The following is a 17,748-nucleotide window of genomic DNA, read 5'->3' on the forward strand; positions in this document are numbered from 1 at the left end:
AGCATCTCTCCTCTGAACAACATCCAACCTTTCCATTTGGGATAATTCTGTGATGCTCTGTTATGAACATCCTGAGACCTTTTTAATAAATAAACAACTAGTGGCAATTATTTTACTCACAATAAGTGTTTATTATAATTTGTTAATAGTTATAGTGTAATTTTAATTAGGAGATAACTAGGACACTGCGAATAGCGAATGTCAGATGATGGGGCCGAGTGTTTTTTGTATCTTACGACGTAAGAACTGGCGAGTATATGTATATAGATCTCGCTTATGCATTGGACAAGTCTTTAGGTAAGCAAGCAACAAAGAAACTTATGTACAAACGCAAAAGTTATTTACAAAATGCGTTAATATAAATCGCATCTGCCTTCTTCTCCGCTCTCAAAATTTAATCGTTTCCTTCATTTTAAAGGGAAGCAATGAAGGGCGTTAGGTCGGGGAACTTGAAGAGATTCTGGTTGCGGGATCGGGTCACACGTGGCTGAGCCTGACCCTGTCGCTGTTGGGGATTGAAGCCGCTGGCCTGCTGGCCGGTCAAGTAGATGCCGCACTGCGAGTTGCACACCTCGTCGCGCAGAATGGCCTCCTTGGGCCACTGGCGGATCAACTGGCCGCAGTCGGTGATGCGCAGCGAGGCACACTGGGCCTAAAACAGAAAATACATATTTAGAACACATATAATTTCAAAGACTATTTGGTGACTTACCCCTTCGGCGGAGCAAACGCAGCTGGTGCAGGGCGATGGGAAGGCGGACTCGCCAACGCGGACATTGCGGTTGCCAATCTGACAGCCCTGGACATTCTCGCGCCAGGCGTTCAAGTCAATCTGGGCCATCGAGGAGCAGGGCACACGTGGATTTCTATAAAATGGAGTTAAGAAAAATAATCAATAAATAAATACAAATAGAAAAGTCGGACATTCTGTTATCCAATTTCAAAAATATTATACACCCAACAGATGGATATATATGCAATTGTAGCTAAAAAGATGTAATCTGCTAGAGCAGACGATATTGACTAATAACTTCTGAATTACTTTTTTGAATACTTAAATGATTATCAAAAGAACGAATTTAGGACAATTTAGGACAATAAATCAAGAAACTTACAGGAAATTGCTGGGCAAATCAAAAGCAGCGCGCTGCATATCTCCGGTGATCTCCAGGTTCTCGCAAACGATCTTGGCCAGCGTCACCTTGCGGATCTCAGCCAGCTGAGCCTCGGTGAACTTGACCTCCGAATTCTGGTTCTCATACCAGAAGCGATCGCACTTGCGCAGCTGCCTGAACTGGATGCCAATGATGCAGGCCAAAGTGGGTCCAACCAGACCTCCCTGAAGAGGACGCTCAGTCATCGCGCCGGGGAACAGATCAATGTCATCGACGCTGGCGTAGACCTTCTGGAAGCGGTTGATCACCTCGGTGGGAATCTCACGGCTCAAATCGTTCCAGTTGGTGGCACGTTTCAGGTTACAAAGGGCACGGTAGTTGTTGTACGAGGGGATTCCATGGTCACGAGCTAAGGAAAACGGGTATATGGTTATAAATATAATACTGATAAATCTATAAAGCTTAAAAATACTAACCTCTCTGGATATTCAAGGCAATCAAATCAATGCCTGAGAAGGGAATCTTGCGGTCCTCGAACAGATGGTTGGTCACCTCGCCGGTGATGAACTGATCCAAAGTCTCCATGGGAGTGGCCACCAGACCACGCAGGATTTCGTCAATGATTCCCGGCTGCAACAGGGCGTCAATGCGGAAGAAACCATCGCGAAGGAGTAGTGGTGGCTCCACGGGCTGATGCTGGACACTCAAACGGGGAATGTGGGGACGCAGCAGGGAGTGGCCAATGCGGAAGGCAGCGGCAGCAAACTCATTGAACACAATCGGCGAGCATGATGGGTTGTAGTCCTTGTAGTATCCCTGGGGCAGGAGCTTCAGGCCATACAAATTGACGGCATTCCAGCTGAGAATGCGGGGCAGGAACTCATTGAAGACGGTATGTTGCACCTGGGCACTGACAATTTTCCGGGCATGGTGGAAGAGCTGTTCGCCATTCCAGTGGGGATTCACTCCGCGCAGACCCTCGACAATCCGGTTGTGTTCGCGCAGGAAGGCGGTGTGGATGGCGCTCAGACCTGGCTGCTCGGAGGCACGATCATCGCCACCGTAGAAGCAGAGGCCGTTGCGGGATTTGCACTCGGGATGGGGATCCAGCGGCAGCAGTTCCTTGCCCCTCACTTGGGTGCTGTTCATGCGGCCAGAGAATCCTCGCAGCTTGGCGGACAGGCAATTGGTCTCGCCATAAATCATAGATCCATCCAGGAAGTGAGTGTTCTGGTTGATCTGGTCACGAGGTCCCAGCGACTGCTGTCCGGGCAGCGATCTCATCGAGGGGAAGCAGAAGCGCTCGCCACTGGTCACATTCACCTCCGGATAGTAGAAGTCGCCGGCTGGCACCGGGAAGGGATTGCATTCGGGATGCACTGTCTGCCGGGAGTTGCAGGGTCGGCAACTGGGGATCGACTCGTGGAATCCCTTGTGAATCGGTGTCAAAGTCAGATCGTGATCGACAAACTGGGCGAACTGCATCACCATCAGGGAGTAGCGAGTGTGCAGATTGGAAATATCAGGATGGATTGTGGTGGAAATAGTTCTGGGATTGGGCAACTGGGTGCCAGTCACGCCAGTGACCCTGGGTGCCGAGATCCCATCCTCATACTGAGCGGGCAGCAGGCGGGAGAAAGTGGTCAGCGACTTGCCCCAGTTGGGATTGCGCAGATTGTTGCACCTGCCAGACAAAGTACGGAATGGCGAGTTGGCATCGCACTGCTGATTGGGTTCCGGGCATCCATCCTCCGGCTTCGGCCCTCCACCAAGCAGTCCACTGATGTCCACCGTTTGCAGGGTATCAGTCAGTTCGTTGCGATTAAAGGCATTTTGATTGGGGTTAAAGATCTGACGCTTGCGCCTCGTAATATGGTTGAGGGTCTTCACAATCTCGTTGGAGGTCAGCTCGAAGATCAGCGAGGAGTTGGCCAGGTTGAGGGCGGCCAGATTGGCCTTGCTGAAGGAGGCGGCTGTGCCATCGGGAGAACGGGCACTGATGCCACCCTCTGGGAAAGGGAAAGGAAGTTTTTAAAATTAGTTATGATCTCAGGTGCTTGTAAATCCTTTAAAACTTACTGGTACGCCACACTTCATACTCGAAACGCTTGCGTTCTTCCAGTTCCTGCTTGGCCCGCTCCACTGCAGCCTCGATCAGTTCGGGACTCAGCTCGGCAATGGCATCCTTGGTACCTGGTTCCACTTCCACATGCTCCACATGTACCTCATCCTCGGGGTTCACTTGCCACGGCTTCAGATCAAACTTGGGCAGCTGGTCGCAGTCCAAAATTGAGTTCCTATAGGAGAGTTACTGCTGTAGAGCTTCTGGTTTTCAAACTGCAATCGATGGCTACTCACAGGTAGTTGTCCTCCAGAATAAAAGCCTTGGACTGGGCTGTGCTCACTTGATGGGAACCACAGAGCAGACCAGACAGCGAGGTCTGCCGAATGCTCTTCAGCTGTTCCAAAGTGAAGGATGAGGGCGGGATCTCGTTCTCGTACCAGAAACGATCCGTCTGCTTCAGTTGCTCGAATTGCAGGGTCAGCAGGCAGCTGATTGTGGGTCCAAAGAGCGCTCCAACCACGGGTTCTTCCAACAGGGCACCCACCAACAGATCAATGTCCTCAGTGTTTCTGAAGGGTAAATATTGAATATTAAATTATTTTATAATATGGCTTATCAGGAAACAAATTTTGATTGAGCAACATTTTCTAATTAACATTTAACTTGTAAATAAAATTATTAAAACAAAAAAAACAATTTATTAAGATGTGAAACAAGAAATTAATTTATAATTTTGACGTTAAATAAAGCAATCAATTTGTGTATGCAGAATATGTAAATAAAGTATGCCTGTTTCGGCCATATATTGCTTAAATCTGAACATAAAAAAACTGATACGAATTCGAATTTGGCTTTTAAGTTATAAACAAAAAAGCCTGATTTAAGTGCATCAAAAAACCGTAACGAACCGGTATTTAAAAGGTTCAACTCAAAATGGAGTTTGATCATTTCAAGGTGCCATAAAACTCACTGGTAAATGTCACGCAGATTGGTGATGTACTCCTCGGGAATGTTGGACACCTGGGCCAGAGAATCGAAAGTCACATTGGCACCACTCTGATCGGCAAAGCGACGCTCGCAGAGATCCAGGGCATGGACATAGGAGGCCACTCCGTGGTCACGTCCACGATGAACGGCCAAAGCCAACTCGGACCAACCCTCGGCATTCGTTTGACTCGGAACCAGTGACTTCTGCAGGGCGGCAATGGACAACAGCTCGTGGGCGGACATCTTCTTGGCCAGCATCTCTGGGGGATACATGCTCCAGAAGGCGGGCATGGCGGCGGTGGCGAACTCATTGTAGATTCCACCCCTCACCGAGCTGGAATAGTTGCTCGAGTGCTTCTCGGCCGTCAGTCTCAGACCCGCCTTGGCGGTGGTCTCCTGTCCCAGAACCAGAGGCAAGAACTCGTTGTAGGTGATGTGCTGAATGGTGGCCGTTATGATGCGCCTGGCCTCCAGGAACACATCCTCTTCGGACCAATCGGGATTCGTGTGCGACAATCGCTCGCCAATGTTGTTGTGCTGCTGCAGCAGGGCACGATGCAGGGCTCCAGTGGCGCCGGCCACCTGGCAGTACTTGCAGGACTCCACCTTCACGCCACCACTGATGTAGGTGCGCAGCTGGTCGAATTTATGGCGAGTGGAGCCATACAATCCGGAGCCATCGATGTAGGCCGAGGCAATGTTCATCTGCTGGCGAGTGTCTATAACAAAGAAGGGTATATTGTAGATATTATCATATTAAATACAACATTTCTTGAGCTTACGTTTCTGGCACGCCTCTGCATCGAATCCTGGTGCCGATCGCTTGTACTCCTTGCAGTCGGGACCTGCCCGGACGAAGCACTGCTGCAGCTCGCTGGGATCCTTGACGGTGGAGTCGCGTTCGCAGCACTTTCCGGAGATGGGCAGCTGTCCGACCTCGACCAGGTCGTTGGCCAGCAGTTGTCCCCAGGCGGGCAGCATGGCCGTGATGTGGGCGTGGCGGAGCTCGCCCTCCACATGACGCTGCAGTTGCTCGATCACCAGTTCGGCATCGGGCAGGGCATGGGTGCCCTTGGAGGTCCTTGGCTGGCTAACGCCATCGGCATAGTCCGCCACCAAAAGGCGCTGGAAGATGTCACCACGAGCTCCCCATTTCCGGTGGGACACATTGTTGCACTCGGCAGTCGGCTGGCGGTACTTGCTCGGCGGACAGACGTCATAGTCGCCGGCCACACTGCCCTCTCCATCCTCAGAGGATCCACATTGGGTCAGGGAACGGGCACGCTCGGAGCTCAGGGCATTGATGGCGGCATTCTCGAGGTCCTCGGGGATACGGAGTGTCAGACTCGGAGCGCAAAGGCACCTGAAAAACATTAGAAATAAAAGAATGTCAATTAAATATGTGGGTCAATCGAATCCATATTTGAAGATATTATCATATAAATGTTAGCCCCTACAAACAGTGAACATCTTTAGTCATATCTCTAAGACATGAATTTTAACAACAAAAGTTTTAAAATTCACCAAGCATGACTTAAAAAATGTAAAAAAACGGAAGGTAAAAAACTTGGGGAAAAGCAAAAAAAAACAATATTTAAAGACAGTTTTAAATAAACTTTATTGGTCCAAACATTAAGCATCTTAATCAAGATTTCTAAGCTATGACCTTTAAAAACAAGAATTTTAAAATTTAGCAAACAAATCAAGAATTAATGTATAAATGTCTTTATCACTGGATTTTAATAATTTATTTAAAATTTGTTAAAAAATACGTTAGCAAAAACGAGTTTTCATTAATAAATATACTCAGATTATGCAAACAATGTCAGTTTTAGTTTTCCCATTCAATGAAACAATTCAAAGCATCTTTTAAGTAAATAAATACAAATAATACTCTCACAGTAAAGTCTACCTACTTTAAACGAACTGATTCATCAAAACAACTATTCAGGTTCTTTTTTACCCAAAGCAATCATTCAAATTCATTTAGCAGTTGGCTTTACCCAAAAGATAAATAAGTTTTTACAGAGGGTTTTCCTGCCACTTTGTTATCACAGCCAGGTTTACCCCAAAAGCTGCAACCACGTGTTTTTAATTTGCACGTAATCGTCTCCGTTTCATTCATTCATGGGTTTTGCATTGCATTTTCCGGCATTTAATTACAAGTTTTCTCACATCGCCGTCGTTTGCTCACACTGTTAATTAAACGAGGCACAGACAACGAAAACTGAAACTGAAAACTATGCATAATAAAAAGTATATAATAGAGGAGGCGTAGGTCTGCGATTTTCTGCCTAACCGGATATGAGAAACGTCTGTCGAACTAATCAATTTCGAATTATGAACAATGACGGCGGCTGCCCCCAAAAGGCATTGACTGACTGACTGGATGACTGACTGACTGACTGACTGGCTGAATGGCTTATTAAGCAGCACTTTGTTGGTCTGTCATTATGTTCTTCTATTGATTTCGGCCAGCCGCCTCGGCTCACGTGACGGAGTTTCTTTTGTGGTTGCATTGACATTAATTTCCGAATTGAAGTCTTTTGTCAACAGCAACAATATGCAATTTATGTGCGCCTGACGTCAAGATCCAAGATTATGCAACACTCTGCAATCTGGTGGATGTGGGCGTAGAAGATCCGCTTTTAGAACCCGCCTAATGAGCTCATTTCAATGTTTGGGTAAACGTCCTCACCTTCCCCTACATACATTTTTTTTCTGCCAACTCCACTGATCCAAAATGATATTCAAACAGAGTTAACTTTCTGGTTTCGGTTTAATTGGTTTTATTTTTGCTTATTTTATTGAGTTAGCACTCATTTAAAAGTTGAACGTAATTTGTGGTATTTCGTTCGGGTTATTTAGACGAATGTTCAAGGCTTTTGTATTTTTGGGAACTTTTAAGTGACCGCTTAGAGGTGTCTATCTTGAAAGATTCCATTCGATTTTAATTATTTAAGATAGCTATATTTGGGTAATGAACTTGTTGAGAGTTCAAGAGCCACATAAATCTATTTTGTTTGTGAACAAAACCATAGGAAATGATTACCTTAATTATGGAAACGTTTTTCATGGTTGAAATATATTAGGTGTGGCATCTTTAACTTATAATCTTTGTTATTATGAGGTAATTTAGGTCAGTTGGGTCTTTCTCATTTATTTGCAATCAACAGAAAACCATTACAAATCATTTTCCATTATAGCGATTCTGGCAATAAAAAAAGAAATGGCCAATGAAGTAACGATTACCGAAAATAATTCGTAATGCGATTACCCATTTGCCAGGTGCGTGGCTGCCCATTGAGGCCAGTCGAATCCGAGTCCATTGGCCAATATGCAGGCAGTAGTCGACAGGCAATTGGCACACATAAGTTAATTTATTGCCGGGCACGAGTAATCCCCTTTTAGTTGTACTTTTGCAGAACTTGACTGCCGTCACGTCTCTCAAAAAAACCAAAAAAAAACAAAACTTTGCCGAAACTGAGCTGAAAGCGAAAGCAGAAGTGCTGGCAATTTACATTTGTTTGTTTATGGCTTTTATGCGGCACGGAGCGGGTCGTCTGGTATTTATGTCACCAACTGAAATGCAAAAATGTATGTCATGCCTGGCCACTGATGGCACCCATAAAACAAAACAAACAAACAAACAGCGGTCGAAAACAACCGCAAATAGAAATGCACGGCACATGCGGCGTATACGTTATTTAACAGCATTATGACATCAATAGTTAGCATTTCTTTTTTTATTTATTTGTTTTTGGTATTTTTATCGAGCGCTCTTTGTTGTTATCCAAATGGTTCAACAATTAAATAAATCAAATATTAAAAAAGGAAAGTTCGTGTTGGGCTTATCAATCAGTCCGTGGACAAACGGAAGCAGAGATCGACTTTGAGTTGTCATAAGCCTTTCAGGTTGATAGGGGAATTTTGCTAATTTTCTGATTTGCGTAGAGGTTGAACTTGTTTTCGGCGAAATTTATTTATTTGTTTGGCATTTATTGGGTTTGTTCAGCTGACTCGTCGGCAAACGGAAACAGCGGCCAGTATGGTAATCGCAGAGTGATGATTTTATAAGAATTCGCTTGAGTCAAATTCCCCATAAAAATCGCACTCGATTATCGGTCAAATCAACATCTTTCGGAGTAATTGTGCATATATTGATTGGGACTAAGCCCCATTGTAAGCAGCAGCTTCTGGTATTTGCATTACAGTCGGCTTACAATGGTTCGTCATACCCGGTCGATCGATTGGCAATTACAAAACACGTGAGTAAGAACTGTAAAAATACCAAATGGCACATGTAACAAGTCAAACCAGTTGCTGGAAAGTGCTGATGAACGCGTGCCAATCCTAAAATAGTTGACTTTTGTCTGGCAATCAAGTGGCTTGCATAAGCCCATCACAATTGCTTACAATTTATCATTGTTAATGGGGACTTATTTAATAAATATTGCTCAAGATTTAATTGCTTGGAAATTATGCTGTTTTTCGATTTGCATAAATTCCCGACGATGCCGATAAGCGATTTATGTTTAATTTGCAAGTGCTGATAGTTCGGTAGCTGTGCGCAATTGAGAGTCACGAATTAATTGTTTGTGCAAATCATGAGTTAAGTGGCCTTAGATAAGGCTCTACCCACATAAACATGCAGCAGCATAAGAGGCTCGGAAATACTTTGAAACGAAAATCTCTCGAACACCCGCAATCGCTTTTGCGCAATCAGCGGGAAAACAAAAGACTTAGGCAACAAACTTGACTCGCTGCCAATTGCCAAATCATGCAGCAATAGCAACAGCAGCCGATATAAAAATTACTTATGCCTCCAAAAAAGGCTTACACAAATGGGTTAGTGTGGCACCCAGCAATAATAACAAATACCACAATTGCGGAAGCCATCGAGTGTTTGGTATGCGCATTACTCATGCGAACGGCCGTTTGACGTCGTTTTCATTATCAACAGTCCGCACTAGTCCGCCTGGCCAAATATGCACACACATATATATATATCTTCATCCGTATAGCTATATCTTCATGCGGCTGGCAACACCCCCTTGGCAACATCCATGTCTTGCTGCAATTACTACAAAGGCACGTAGCGTCATCGTCATGTGACTTTGCACATGATTTCCTACCACCAACACAAGCAGCAGGAAAACCAGCAACACCAGCGACAACAGCAGCAAGTACTACTACATTCGCATGGAGCTAAACAAGAAAGCGAAAGTATTTGCAACAAAAGTCGAGTCCTGCATACTCTACTTCGACAAACATAACTTTTGAGTGGAATAAAGTTATAGTGAGATAACTTTCCTCTGGATAAAATGATCTATAAAAATGCAATTCAAAAATTTTAAATAGAACCTTCAAAGTGTAATGTTAATTTCACTGTATAAATTTCGATTTTTACAGAGTCTTAAGACCTTCAAATTAAACAAATGTTTATAAATATTTTTAAACTCCTTAATATATTTCTAAATACTCTTTAGAGTTTTTGAAAGTATTTAAATAAGTATTTATTCAAAAGCCAAATTTATAGCTTATTCTATTGTAGCCTGTTCTTCTTTGGTCGTTAAACTTCTTATAAAAATATGATTAAATTATCGAAATAGCCTGCTCAACCTGCATGAATATTTTTCCACGCCCAAATCGAGTCGAATATTTTCCTGCCACCATGAGATGATCATGTGATCAGCATAATACACTCCCCAAACACTTTTTGTTTCACTCTATCGTCGTGGTTTCTTTGTCGTGTTCATTACACAGCCAGTTTCTTGGCTCTGAACATTGCACAATGGGTAGGAGTAGACCAGGCCAAAACCAGACAAATAGCAAGGGAAATACTCGTGATTGAATACATCACGCAGTCATCCAGTTTGTACCGCTCTTCTCTTGAAGGATGAGGAAATATGCAGGAAAAAAAAGAAACGGGGCAACTGAAGATCTGCATACAGAGATTTTCAAGTGCACTTCATTATCATAACAATCATTGGCAACTTTGATGATCATCCGACATCAACGTCGAATGCAGGCATGATGCAATTTTCATGTTTACTTCTTTTTTCAGTGACGTTCATCGATGTGGCTTCGAATATTGGTTACATTGCCAAGTCTGCTGTTGCGGCCGCAGATGTTGCTGCCGCTGCTGTTGAACGTTGGTGGAGCGCCAACCAAGAGGCGTGAAGATCATAATTCTATGCCAGTGTGTGTCCCCATGGGGCCGTTGCTTTTTATGGCAAGAAAGTGTAAACGCTGGCAAAGTCACGCGCCGCAGACAGCCATACGACCATACGAATATTCGAATAGCGGGGCGTAACTTTCGTTTTCATTGCGAAAGTGCATACAACTTGATATTGGTAAATAATTCGAAGAGTTGTTTTTGGCCCCCATATCTCTCCATTTTGCAGGGTGTTGCCTGCATGCAAATCGATTGGGAGTTTTCATTTGATTTACGATCAAATGCCATTTGATTTTTACTGACATCAAGGTCGCAGCTCGTTGGGCAACCATCAACCCATTTGGCAAAGGGAAAATACAGTCGATTATTCAGCAAATTTTAGGCCTCTGACTCTCTAAATGGCGCATTAAAGTGACAACACCGATATGATCGTTCATAATCGTCGTTTAATTTACCAAATTTGACAAAGCACCCAGGTGTGTACGGTGAAAATTTTCTAAAGCCCTCGCCGGCAGCCAAATGCTGTGAAATCTTTTCGGGCAATTTAAGGTGAAATGTGAGAAAGTTAAATGAGTTTTTGGGTATGGAAATTAAGATAAAAATCGATAATGGGGGTAACTTGCGGGCAGAGACGCATATAAAGTAAGCAGTTAGCTGGAGGATTGGTAAGACAACATTTTAAACTTGATAATGGTATAATTGAAGAAAAAGATTTTTTAACCCATTTATATGTTGCTTCGAAGATTAAGAAAATCTTTGTTTTAAATGCATTTTATAAGCAACAAACCAGCGCACACTTTAATTGGCAGTTTATTTAAAATATAGTTCTGCATTTTCCACGCCCTATATTATTAAAAAAAACTCTTTAATCATAACTCTCTCAGCCCCATCATAATGACCATCTTCATTGCCATCTTCATTCGACTTATGTAAGAAAGCAACCTGTTGCAGCACCTTGAAATGACGGAAGACGCCGGTTGCTCTCTACAGGTAAGTGTCAAAAAAAACCTCAAAAGGCTCTTTAAACTTCATTTGAAGAGCTGGGCACATTTAGTTCCGTTGCTGGACAGCAAAATTACTCAAAAAACGAAAAAAATGAGGCCCAGTCAAGCCTGTTGGCCACTTCATCCTGTTGAAGTTGATTACGTTGTACAACAAAAATTTCACTTTCGTCTGTTTGGCATTTTGCTTTAGATTTTATTTTTGGGTTTTTTTCACAGATGCCTTGTACCGTTTCCCTTTTAAAAGAAGAGAGCTCAGTCGGCATCCAAAAAAATTTCTTTTTAACCCAAATAAACCAGATGTATAGGGTGCTTGGGTATACATTTTATATTATATATGTTTTGCGATTGATTTTGTGTACCCAAGGGAAAGAAAAAGACAATGGGCAACCCGTTCCTTTTAGATTTTTTTTGGGTCCAGTTGCTGTGCATATTGGTCGATATACTTTTATTATATTCGGGTTAACCCGTTTTTTGGACCCATGTATGTAGAAATGAACAAAGTGGTCAGACAGGCGTTGCCACAGTTGGACACTCGCAGAAATATTTGTGCGCTTTGAATTATTCTTGGCGGAGCAAAAAACAAGTTGAGCAACGGCTTCTTGATTTATGAAATCACTTGGAATTGGCCAACGACATAGCTATGCATGCTGGCTCAGGGTCAACAACTACACCGATCTATAATTCTGATTGCCTTTCACCAGGAAGCCCGAGGAGAAAAAGGAATTCTCGGCCATCTTGCCATCTAGGCACATGCCAAAAAGGTTTATTCAACTTTTCACTGGATCAACTTTCGGTGTTCGATCTCTAGCCCAGACAAATGATGATTAATTAGTCAATATATTAAACTTAGACACAAATAAAAAACGGGTCTCAGACACGACAAACAACGACTGAAATAAATATGATAAATGGTAGACCATCGAAAGACGGGCAAGACTTGCAAATTAAATTACAAAAACACTTAAAAACGAATTCTCGACTAAGAGAATTCGGTTTCAGTTTCAGTTTGGTTCTCAGATTCAGCCTTGAACTCGCCGTTCTGTTTTTGTTCTCTTAATTACTTATTTATCATATACACGCTGGCTAATTGATTTTAAAGCAGTTCTAGCCATCAAAAAATAAGACAAATCTTTACTAATTCTAGATACAAAGATGTGTGAGGCAAAGAAGCAGCGCCAGTTTTAATTTAAATTTAGGTTTTCTTTTTGGCCAGTTGCTAATTGATGACTGTGAAATAGATTAATGATAACAAGAACATTTTAAAGATGATGGAAGAGCTATGACAAGATGCGGAATTGTTTGGTAAAATATGTGTTTTAAAGTCAAGCTTAGAATCTGTGAGAAATGAGGCTATTTAGGTTTTGAAAAATTCAAATATCTGTATTCTGTATTCTTTAAGTTTTCTATCATGACTTCCCACTGTTTGACCATCGAAAAAGAGTCTCATTCTAGCCTCTTCTATAATCCTGTCCAAAGACACGTGCTCAAACTTGTATCCCATAATTTCCACCCACAACCGCCTTGGCCTTGCTACCGTTGAATCTCTCAAACTGATTGTCAGTTCAAGTTCGTTGCCTAAGTCTTTCGTTTCTACCCGCGCGAATGCTCCAATTCACTCAAAATATTTTGCTTGCAAAAATCACAATTATGTATATCCATAATTTGTCGCTTTCGGCAAGCCGGTGACATCGCATTTGGGGGGCGCCAAACCTTGACGCCGCAGTCAATAAAAAAAATGTCAAAAAGTGTTTTAAAAATGTTTGTATGCTGTAAAACACTCGAAAACTTTTAGCAAGAATTCTACGACATTTAAGTGACTTAAGTGTGTCAACTAGACAATGTCAGCAGCTGGCAGCGCAGTCGGCAGTCGGCAGCACTTGTGCTTAATTTGCCTGAGCAATCAAGTTGCTCGGCTGCATTCTAAGCGTCGCCGCATGACTAAGCCAAAGAAGTCACAGATGCTGGCCAAGGCCTCTAAAATAGTAAATCTGGTGGCGACCAATGTCGCCAGTCGTCGGGGATTATCCAACCTATTGCATAAGCTGGCTGCCAACGCCGCGTTCCAATTTGCATAACTTACACACACTGATTAACACAAAATTAATGCGATTGGAGATAGGAGAAAACTTTCTACACTTAGCGACTGACTGCTACAAAAAGGCTGTTAATTAAAACTAGGCTTCGCCGCTGAACATCTCCATCGATAAAGCCAGATTTATTGCAGGCCTACGAATCGGATACGCCTGCCAAATTATGTAAAGTTTTATGCTTCGGTTTCTTTTTTTGGGATGCCTACGCTGGAAATTATGTCAATGCGGTTAACAAAAAAACCGAAAAAAGAGGCGAAAAGCGCGGACTGAAAACGAAAATAAAGTCATGATTGTGTAACCGTTCCAAAAACCACTTGGCACGACACACAAACATAAAAAGCGAAAAAGAGTCTTTTGTTGCCACTGACAACTTTTTCTCTTCGATTTGCGTTGGCATCTTCCCAGTCAAGAGAGTGAAAAATGAAAGTGAAACTTTTCAAATTGATTTTTCACCGCTGAGCAAAGAAATCCAATTCGAATCGATATTACATGATCGCCTGTTTTTTGATCGCATCTCGACAAATAAATATTCATAAGCAGACATAATCAGCCCAATCCGAATGTCATCATGCTAATTCTTGAAAATAGTTTTCGGTGTCTGTGGAGTTAATGAAATGCCTCAAGGACCATTAAAACGGGGAAGTCGAATCGATCAGTGATAAGCTGACTAACTCTGTCAATCTCTGACTTCCGTTGGAGCTTCTTGTCGATCGCGAAGTGAGTAGAAAATTCATGATTAATGATGATCGGATCGAAAAAGCAGCAAAATGCTATTCGCATGTCTTACACACTATAATTTGCTTTAATGGCCATCTGCGTTTTATGTGTGGCTCGTTGTAGTAGGCCGGCCATTTGACCTAAGCTTAAATGCTCCAAGCTAATGCATAAATAAAGGCATAAATGCAGCTGAAATCCGCCTTTAATAAATATGCCAAAAACTAGTTTTTAAGGTCAAACATTTAAACCAAGATTCTTGCAATTAACTTAGCAATTGAGAGAGTGAAGAAATATAAATTAACTATAATTTGAGGACACTTTGACATATTAACCCATTTGTTGATAATTAGTCCTTACAAAACCGAAAATAAAATGTTATTTTATTTTTGATACAACTTTGAATTATAGTTTACTTTTTCAGGAAATACTGAGAGCAGATGTTGCTAAGGATCAGATAAATATCTTAAATTTTTCACTGAATTTCAAACAACAACAAAAAGCCATAGCAAACATTTATGGCTTTTATAATGATTGCTTTGACAAAAGCACACATTAAACAGTAATGGATTAATTTAGAATGTTCAACTCACCATAAAATTAAACTAATCAGCATTTCTGGCTTCTTCATGCTGAAGCCGATGGCTGCTCCTGCGGCAACTTTCTTTGTTGTGCTTTTTATGAGGATTTAAATTAAACGACTTACTAATTTATATAGTTAGACTTATTAGCTCTTTGTTAAACAAAATAAATAGATTTAAATTATATTTGGCACGTTTTGCGAATTTGTTGATTTATATATTAAATAAATATATGTAATATATATGTATATATATATATGTGTTGCTAGCTATTCTCCTGGCTATGTATCTCTTTATTTCTAGAGCTTATTTGGCGAGGAATTTGTCACCAGCGGTGCGACGGAGTCTTGCCAAAGAGATTGTAACCGATGATGTATGCTATGATTTGTATCCTTTCGGTAATTAGCATAACGTTGGCAATGCAGAGCACAGCATTGACCCGAATTGCAGAGCGACGAGCCTATCTTGGCCACCAAAAATGGGTTATATATGTAGGGGGTATTTATTATTAGCTGTTTTGTTTTAGCCGTGCACACGACTCGATCCGTGCAAACGCGCCAACGAACTGAAATTGAAACCGCAAACGAAAACGAAACAGAAACCGAAAACCGAAACCGAGACCAAGATCCAAGATCTTTTCCAGACCCAGACCCAGACGATAAATCCGACTCGGACTCTGAACGCGGCAGAGGCAAAAACGTATCTGAAAGCTGTCAGCCCCGGTGGCCGGGCTTAAAAGGCAAGGCACACAGACACCAAAACGGATCTGCTGTAAGCCAAGCTTCACCCCATAGCGAAACCGGTAACACAGACACGAAGCTTCTCTGGGACTCTTGGGCTCTCTGGGCCAACACCTCGCTCTCTCTCTCTCTCTTGGCGTCTTTCTTGAGCTTGAGTTTTGAGTTTTGAATTTCGAGGGGAGAAAGTAAAAATGATGCGACTGGCGTACACTCAACTACACAGCATGAGACAGGGCCAATACCGCCGATACTGACCAGACAAAAACCAAAAAAAAAAGAGATGGAAAATATGAAAAGACTTACCAAAATCAGGCCAAAAACTCACGCTTTTGTTTCGTCTGCGGTCAGAGGCTCTTTTTTTAACACCTTTTGTCTGCACTTTTGATTTCAAATCGCATCTTGTGAAAGGAGTCACGCGCTTTGTAATTTGCACAAGAAGCAAAAACAAAAGTTCCCCAAAAAAAAAGCAGAAGAAATACAAAACCTGAGTGAGGAGGCAAATATTTATTGCTGGCAAAGAGTCGAGTGGAAACAAGTTTCATCTTATTGTGGGACGAGTCTCGAGTCTGGGGTCTCCTGCTGTGATGTAAGCTTAGACATTCCCATAGACCCAAGACTCAATCTGGGTTCCGATTCCAGTCTAAGATTTAGATTCACAGCCAGCTGCAAAGGTCTCTTCATTGGGCAATGCGGCTCATTTAGAAATCGAATGCAACCCATCGCCGACTGGGCATCCCCGCGATGTCCAGACACAAAAGCCGTCTTGGCCAAGTTAATTGTTTGGCCAAACAATTCGGTTAGTGGCCAGGTGCTAAAATGGCTGGCAAACACCGCCGACAGGTGGCGCATGTCCAGCAGCCTTAAATTTAACAGCTAAATGTCATCAAAAAAGAAGGTTTCGCCCCGAAAAAGAAAAATCAATATAAGGGTGACACTTGAATTGCTAATTGAAATCAGCCAAAAGCACTTAGACCTTCGAATTTCATATATTTTTTGGTGCAGAAATTTGGATTGGTGCAATCGACTTACGGGAAGTATCTAACTAAAAATCTACTCAAAATGTATACTGTTACCCAATAATCTGAAATGCGTCATAGCTTAGCCTTATTTGAATAATTCTTTTTAAAATAATCTTCATCTTTTTTTCGCCGGTCATATTTTACTAAGCGGGAATTCCCCTTAACATTTAGGTGGATAAACAATAATACACTTCATCAGGTCTCTCAGGTCTCAATGTCCTTAAATTGCATCATTCAACTCTTTAAAGTAAAATAGTTAACTTTATTTGAATTTACTACCGCTTACGATGGTGATTTACTTTTGAAAAATAAAATTGAACACCACATAAATTTAAAAAATGTTTCTCAACAAAGTTGTTCATTATAATTTAATTTTAAAATATGTCTTATGAAAAATAAATTCAAAATAATATTTTTAAATATCTGACATGCAACGATAAATATTTCCTTATAATTTTTTTGAAATAACTAAATTATAAGTAAATTCCCACACTCAACCCAAGTTGTAACCAACTACAAGCCTTTGTAAAAATCTTCCCAAAATTGTAAACAACCCAGAAAACACCGTCAACATGTTCCCTTGTAGAAAGTGCATTCTGACATGAATCCCCACCTTTTCGTGTTCATTTTCGGAATAATTTCATCATTAAGACACGAAGAAAACAGTGTTGTGTTGAGTTTGCTCAGGCCCGCGGGCATGCAGGTCAATGTATTTATCGAGAGCTTGGAGATGGGCATTTTGATTTGCATAATCTCACATTAGCTGACATTATGTTTTCCTCATTTCAATGATGATGATGATAGACAACCTTAACTTTCCAATCAATCAGCACACGGGAGCCGAATGCACGGCGACAAATGCCACGACATTTTACAGATCTGCAGTCGGTGTCGTTGGATTGTTGCTATTTTGCTGCCGTTTACCCTTTGATGTCGCTTCATGGCTAATGGACGCCCCTCACATGACCTTGCGATGGGGCCTTAATTTGTCACCTCAGTTGACCAAAACAAAAACTGAGCTGAAATTACATTTAAACGACCATTTCAGTGGCCGCTCGCTTAATTACAATAGATGTGTCCACAAATCTGAAACTCGTCGAGAGACATCTCTTTGGAGATGTTTCTCTGAATAACGAAATACAAACAAAATTGGCATCACAAGATGGCATCACGTGCTTAATGCTAATCTCCATTTTAATTTTTTTAACGTATTCAACTTCGTGGTTTGCCCTCTGCAGCTTGGCCCCAGCATATG

General features: G+C 42.0%; 1 protein-coding gene across 1 annotated transcript; it reads right to left on the bottom strand.

The window, feature by feature from the left end:
* Window positions 1-107: 107 nt before the first annotated feature.
* LOC108043651 lies at window positions 108-15,446 on the bottom strand. The gene is made up of 9 exons (XM_017122445.2): window positions 14,747-15,446; window positions 4,950-5,530; window positions 4,151-4,886; window positions 3,474-3,749; window positions 3,195-3,412; window positions 1,592-3,124; window positions 1,116-1,524; window positions 713-866; window positions 108-652 (listed from the first exon to the last, which is right to left on the bottom strand). Exons 1-9 carry the CDS (start codon window positions 14,782-14,784, stop codon window positions 413-415), a joined length of 4,185 nt encoding a protein of 1,394 aa, XP_016977934.2. The 5' UTR covers window positions 14,785-15,446; the 3' UTR covers window positions 108-412.
* Window positions 15,447-17,748: the final 2,302 nt, after the last annotated feature.

Source organism: Drosophila rhopaloa, unplaced genomic scaffold (genome assembly GCF_018152115.1).
Source record: "Drosophila rhopaloa isolate 14029-0021.01 unplaced genomic scaffold, ASM1815211v1 contig_2, whole genome shotgun sequence".
Taxonomy (NCBI): domain Eukaryota; kingdom Metazoa; phylum Arthropoda; class Insecta; order Diptera; family Drosophilidae; genus Drosophila; species Drosophila rhopaloa.

Coding starts and splice junctions, on each gene's coding strand:
- LOC108043651 (XM_017122445.2), bottom strand. CDS start 14,784: ATGAAGAAGCCAGAAATGCTGATTAGTTTAATTTTATG. Junction 3,125..3,194: donor GTATGAAGTGTGGCGTACCA/GTAAGTTTTAAA, acceptor TCCCTTTCCCAG/AGGGTGGCATCAGTGCCCGT. Junction 867..1,115: donor GATTTGCCCAGCAATTTCCT/GTAAGTTTCTTG, acceptor TCCATTTTATAG/AAATCCACGTGTGCCCTGCT.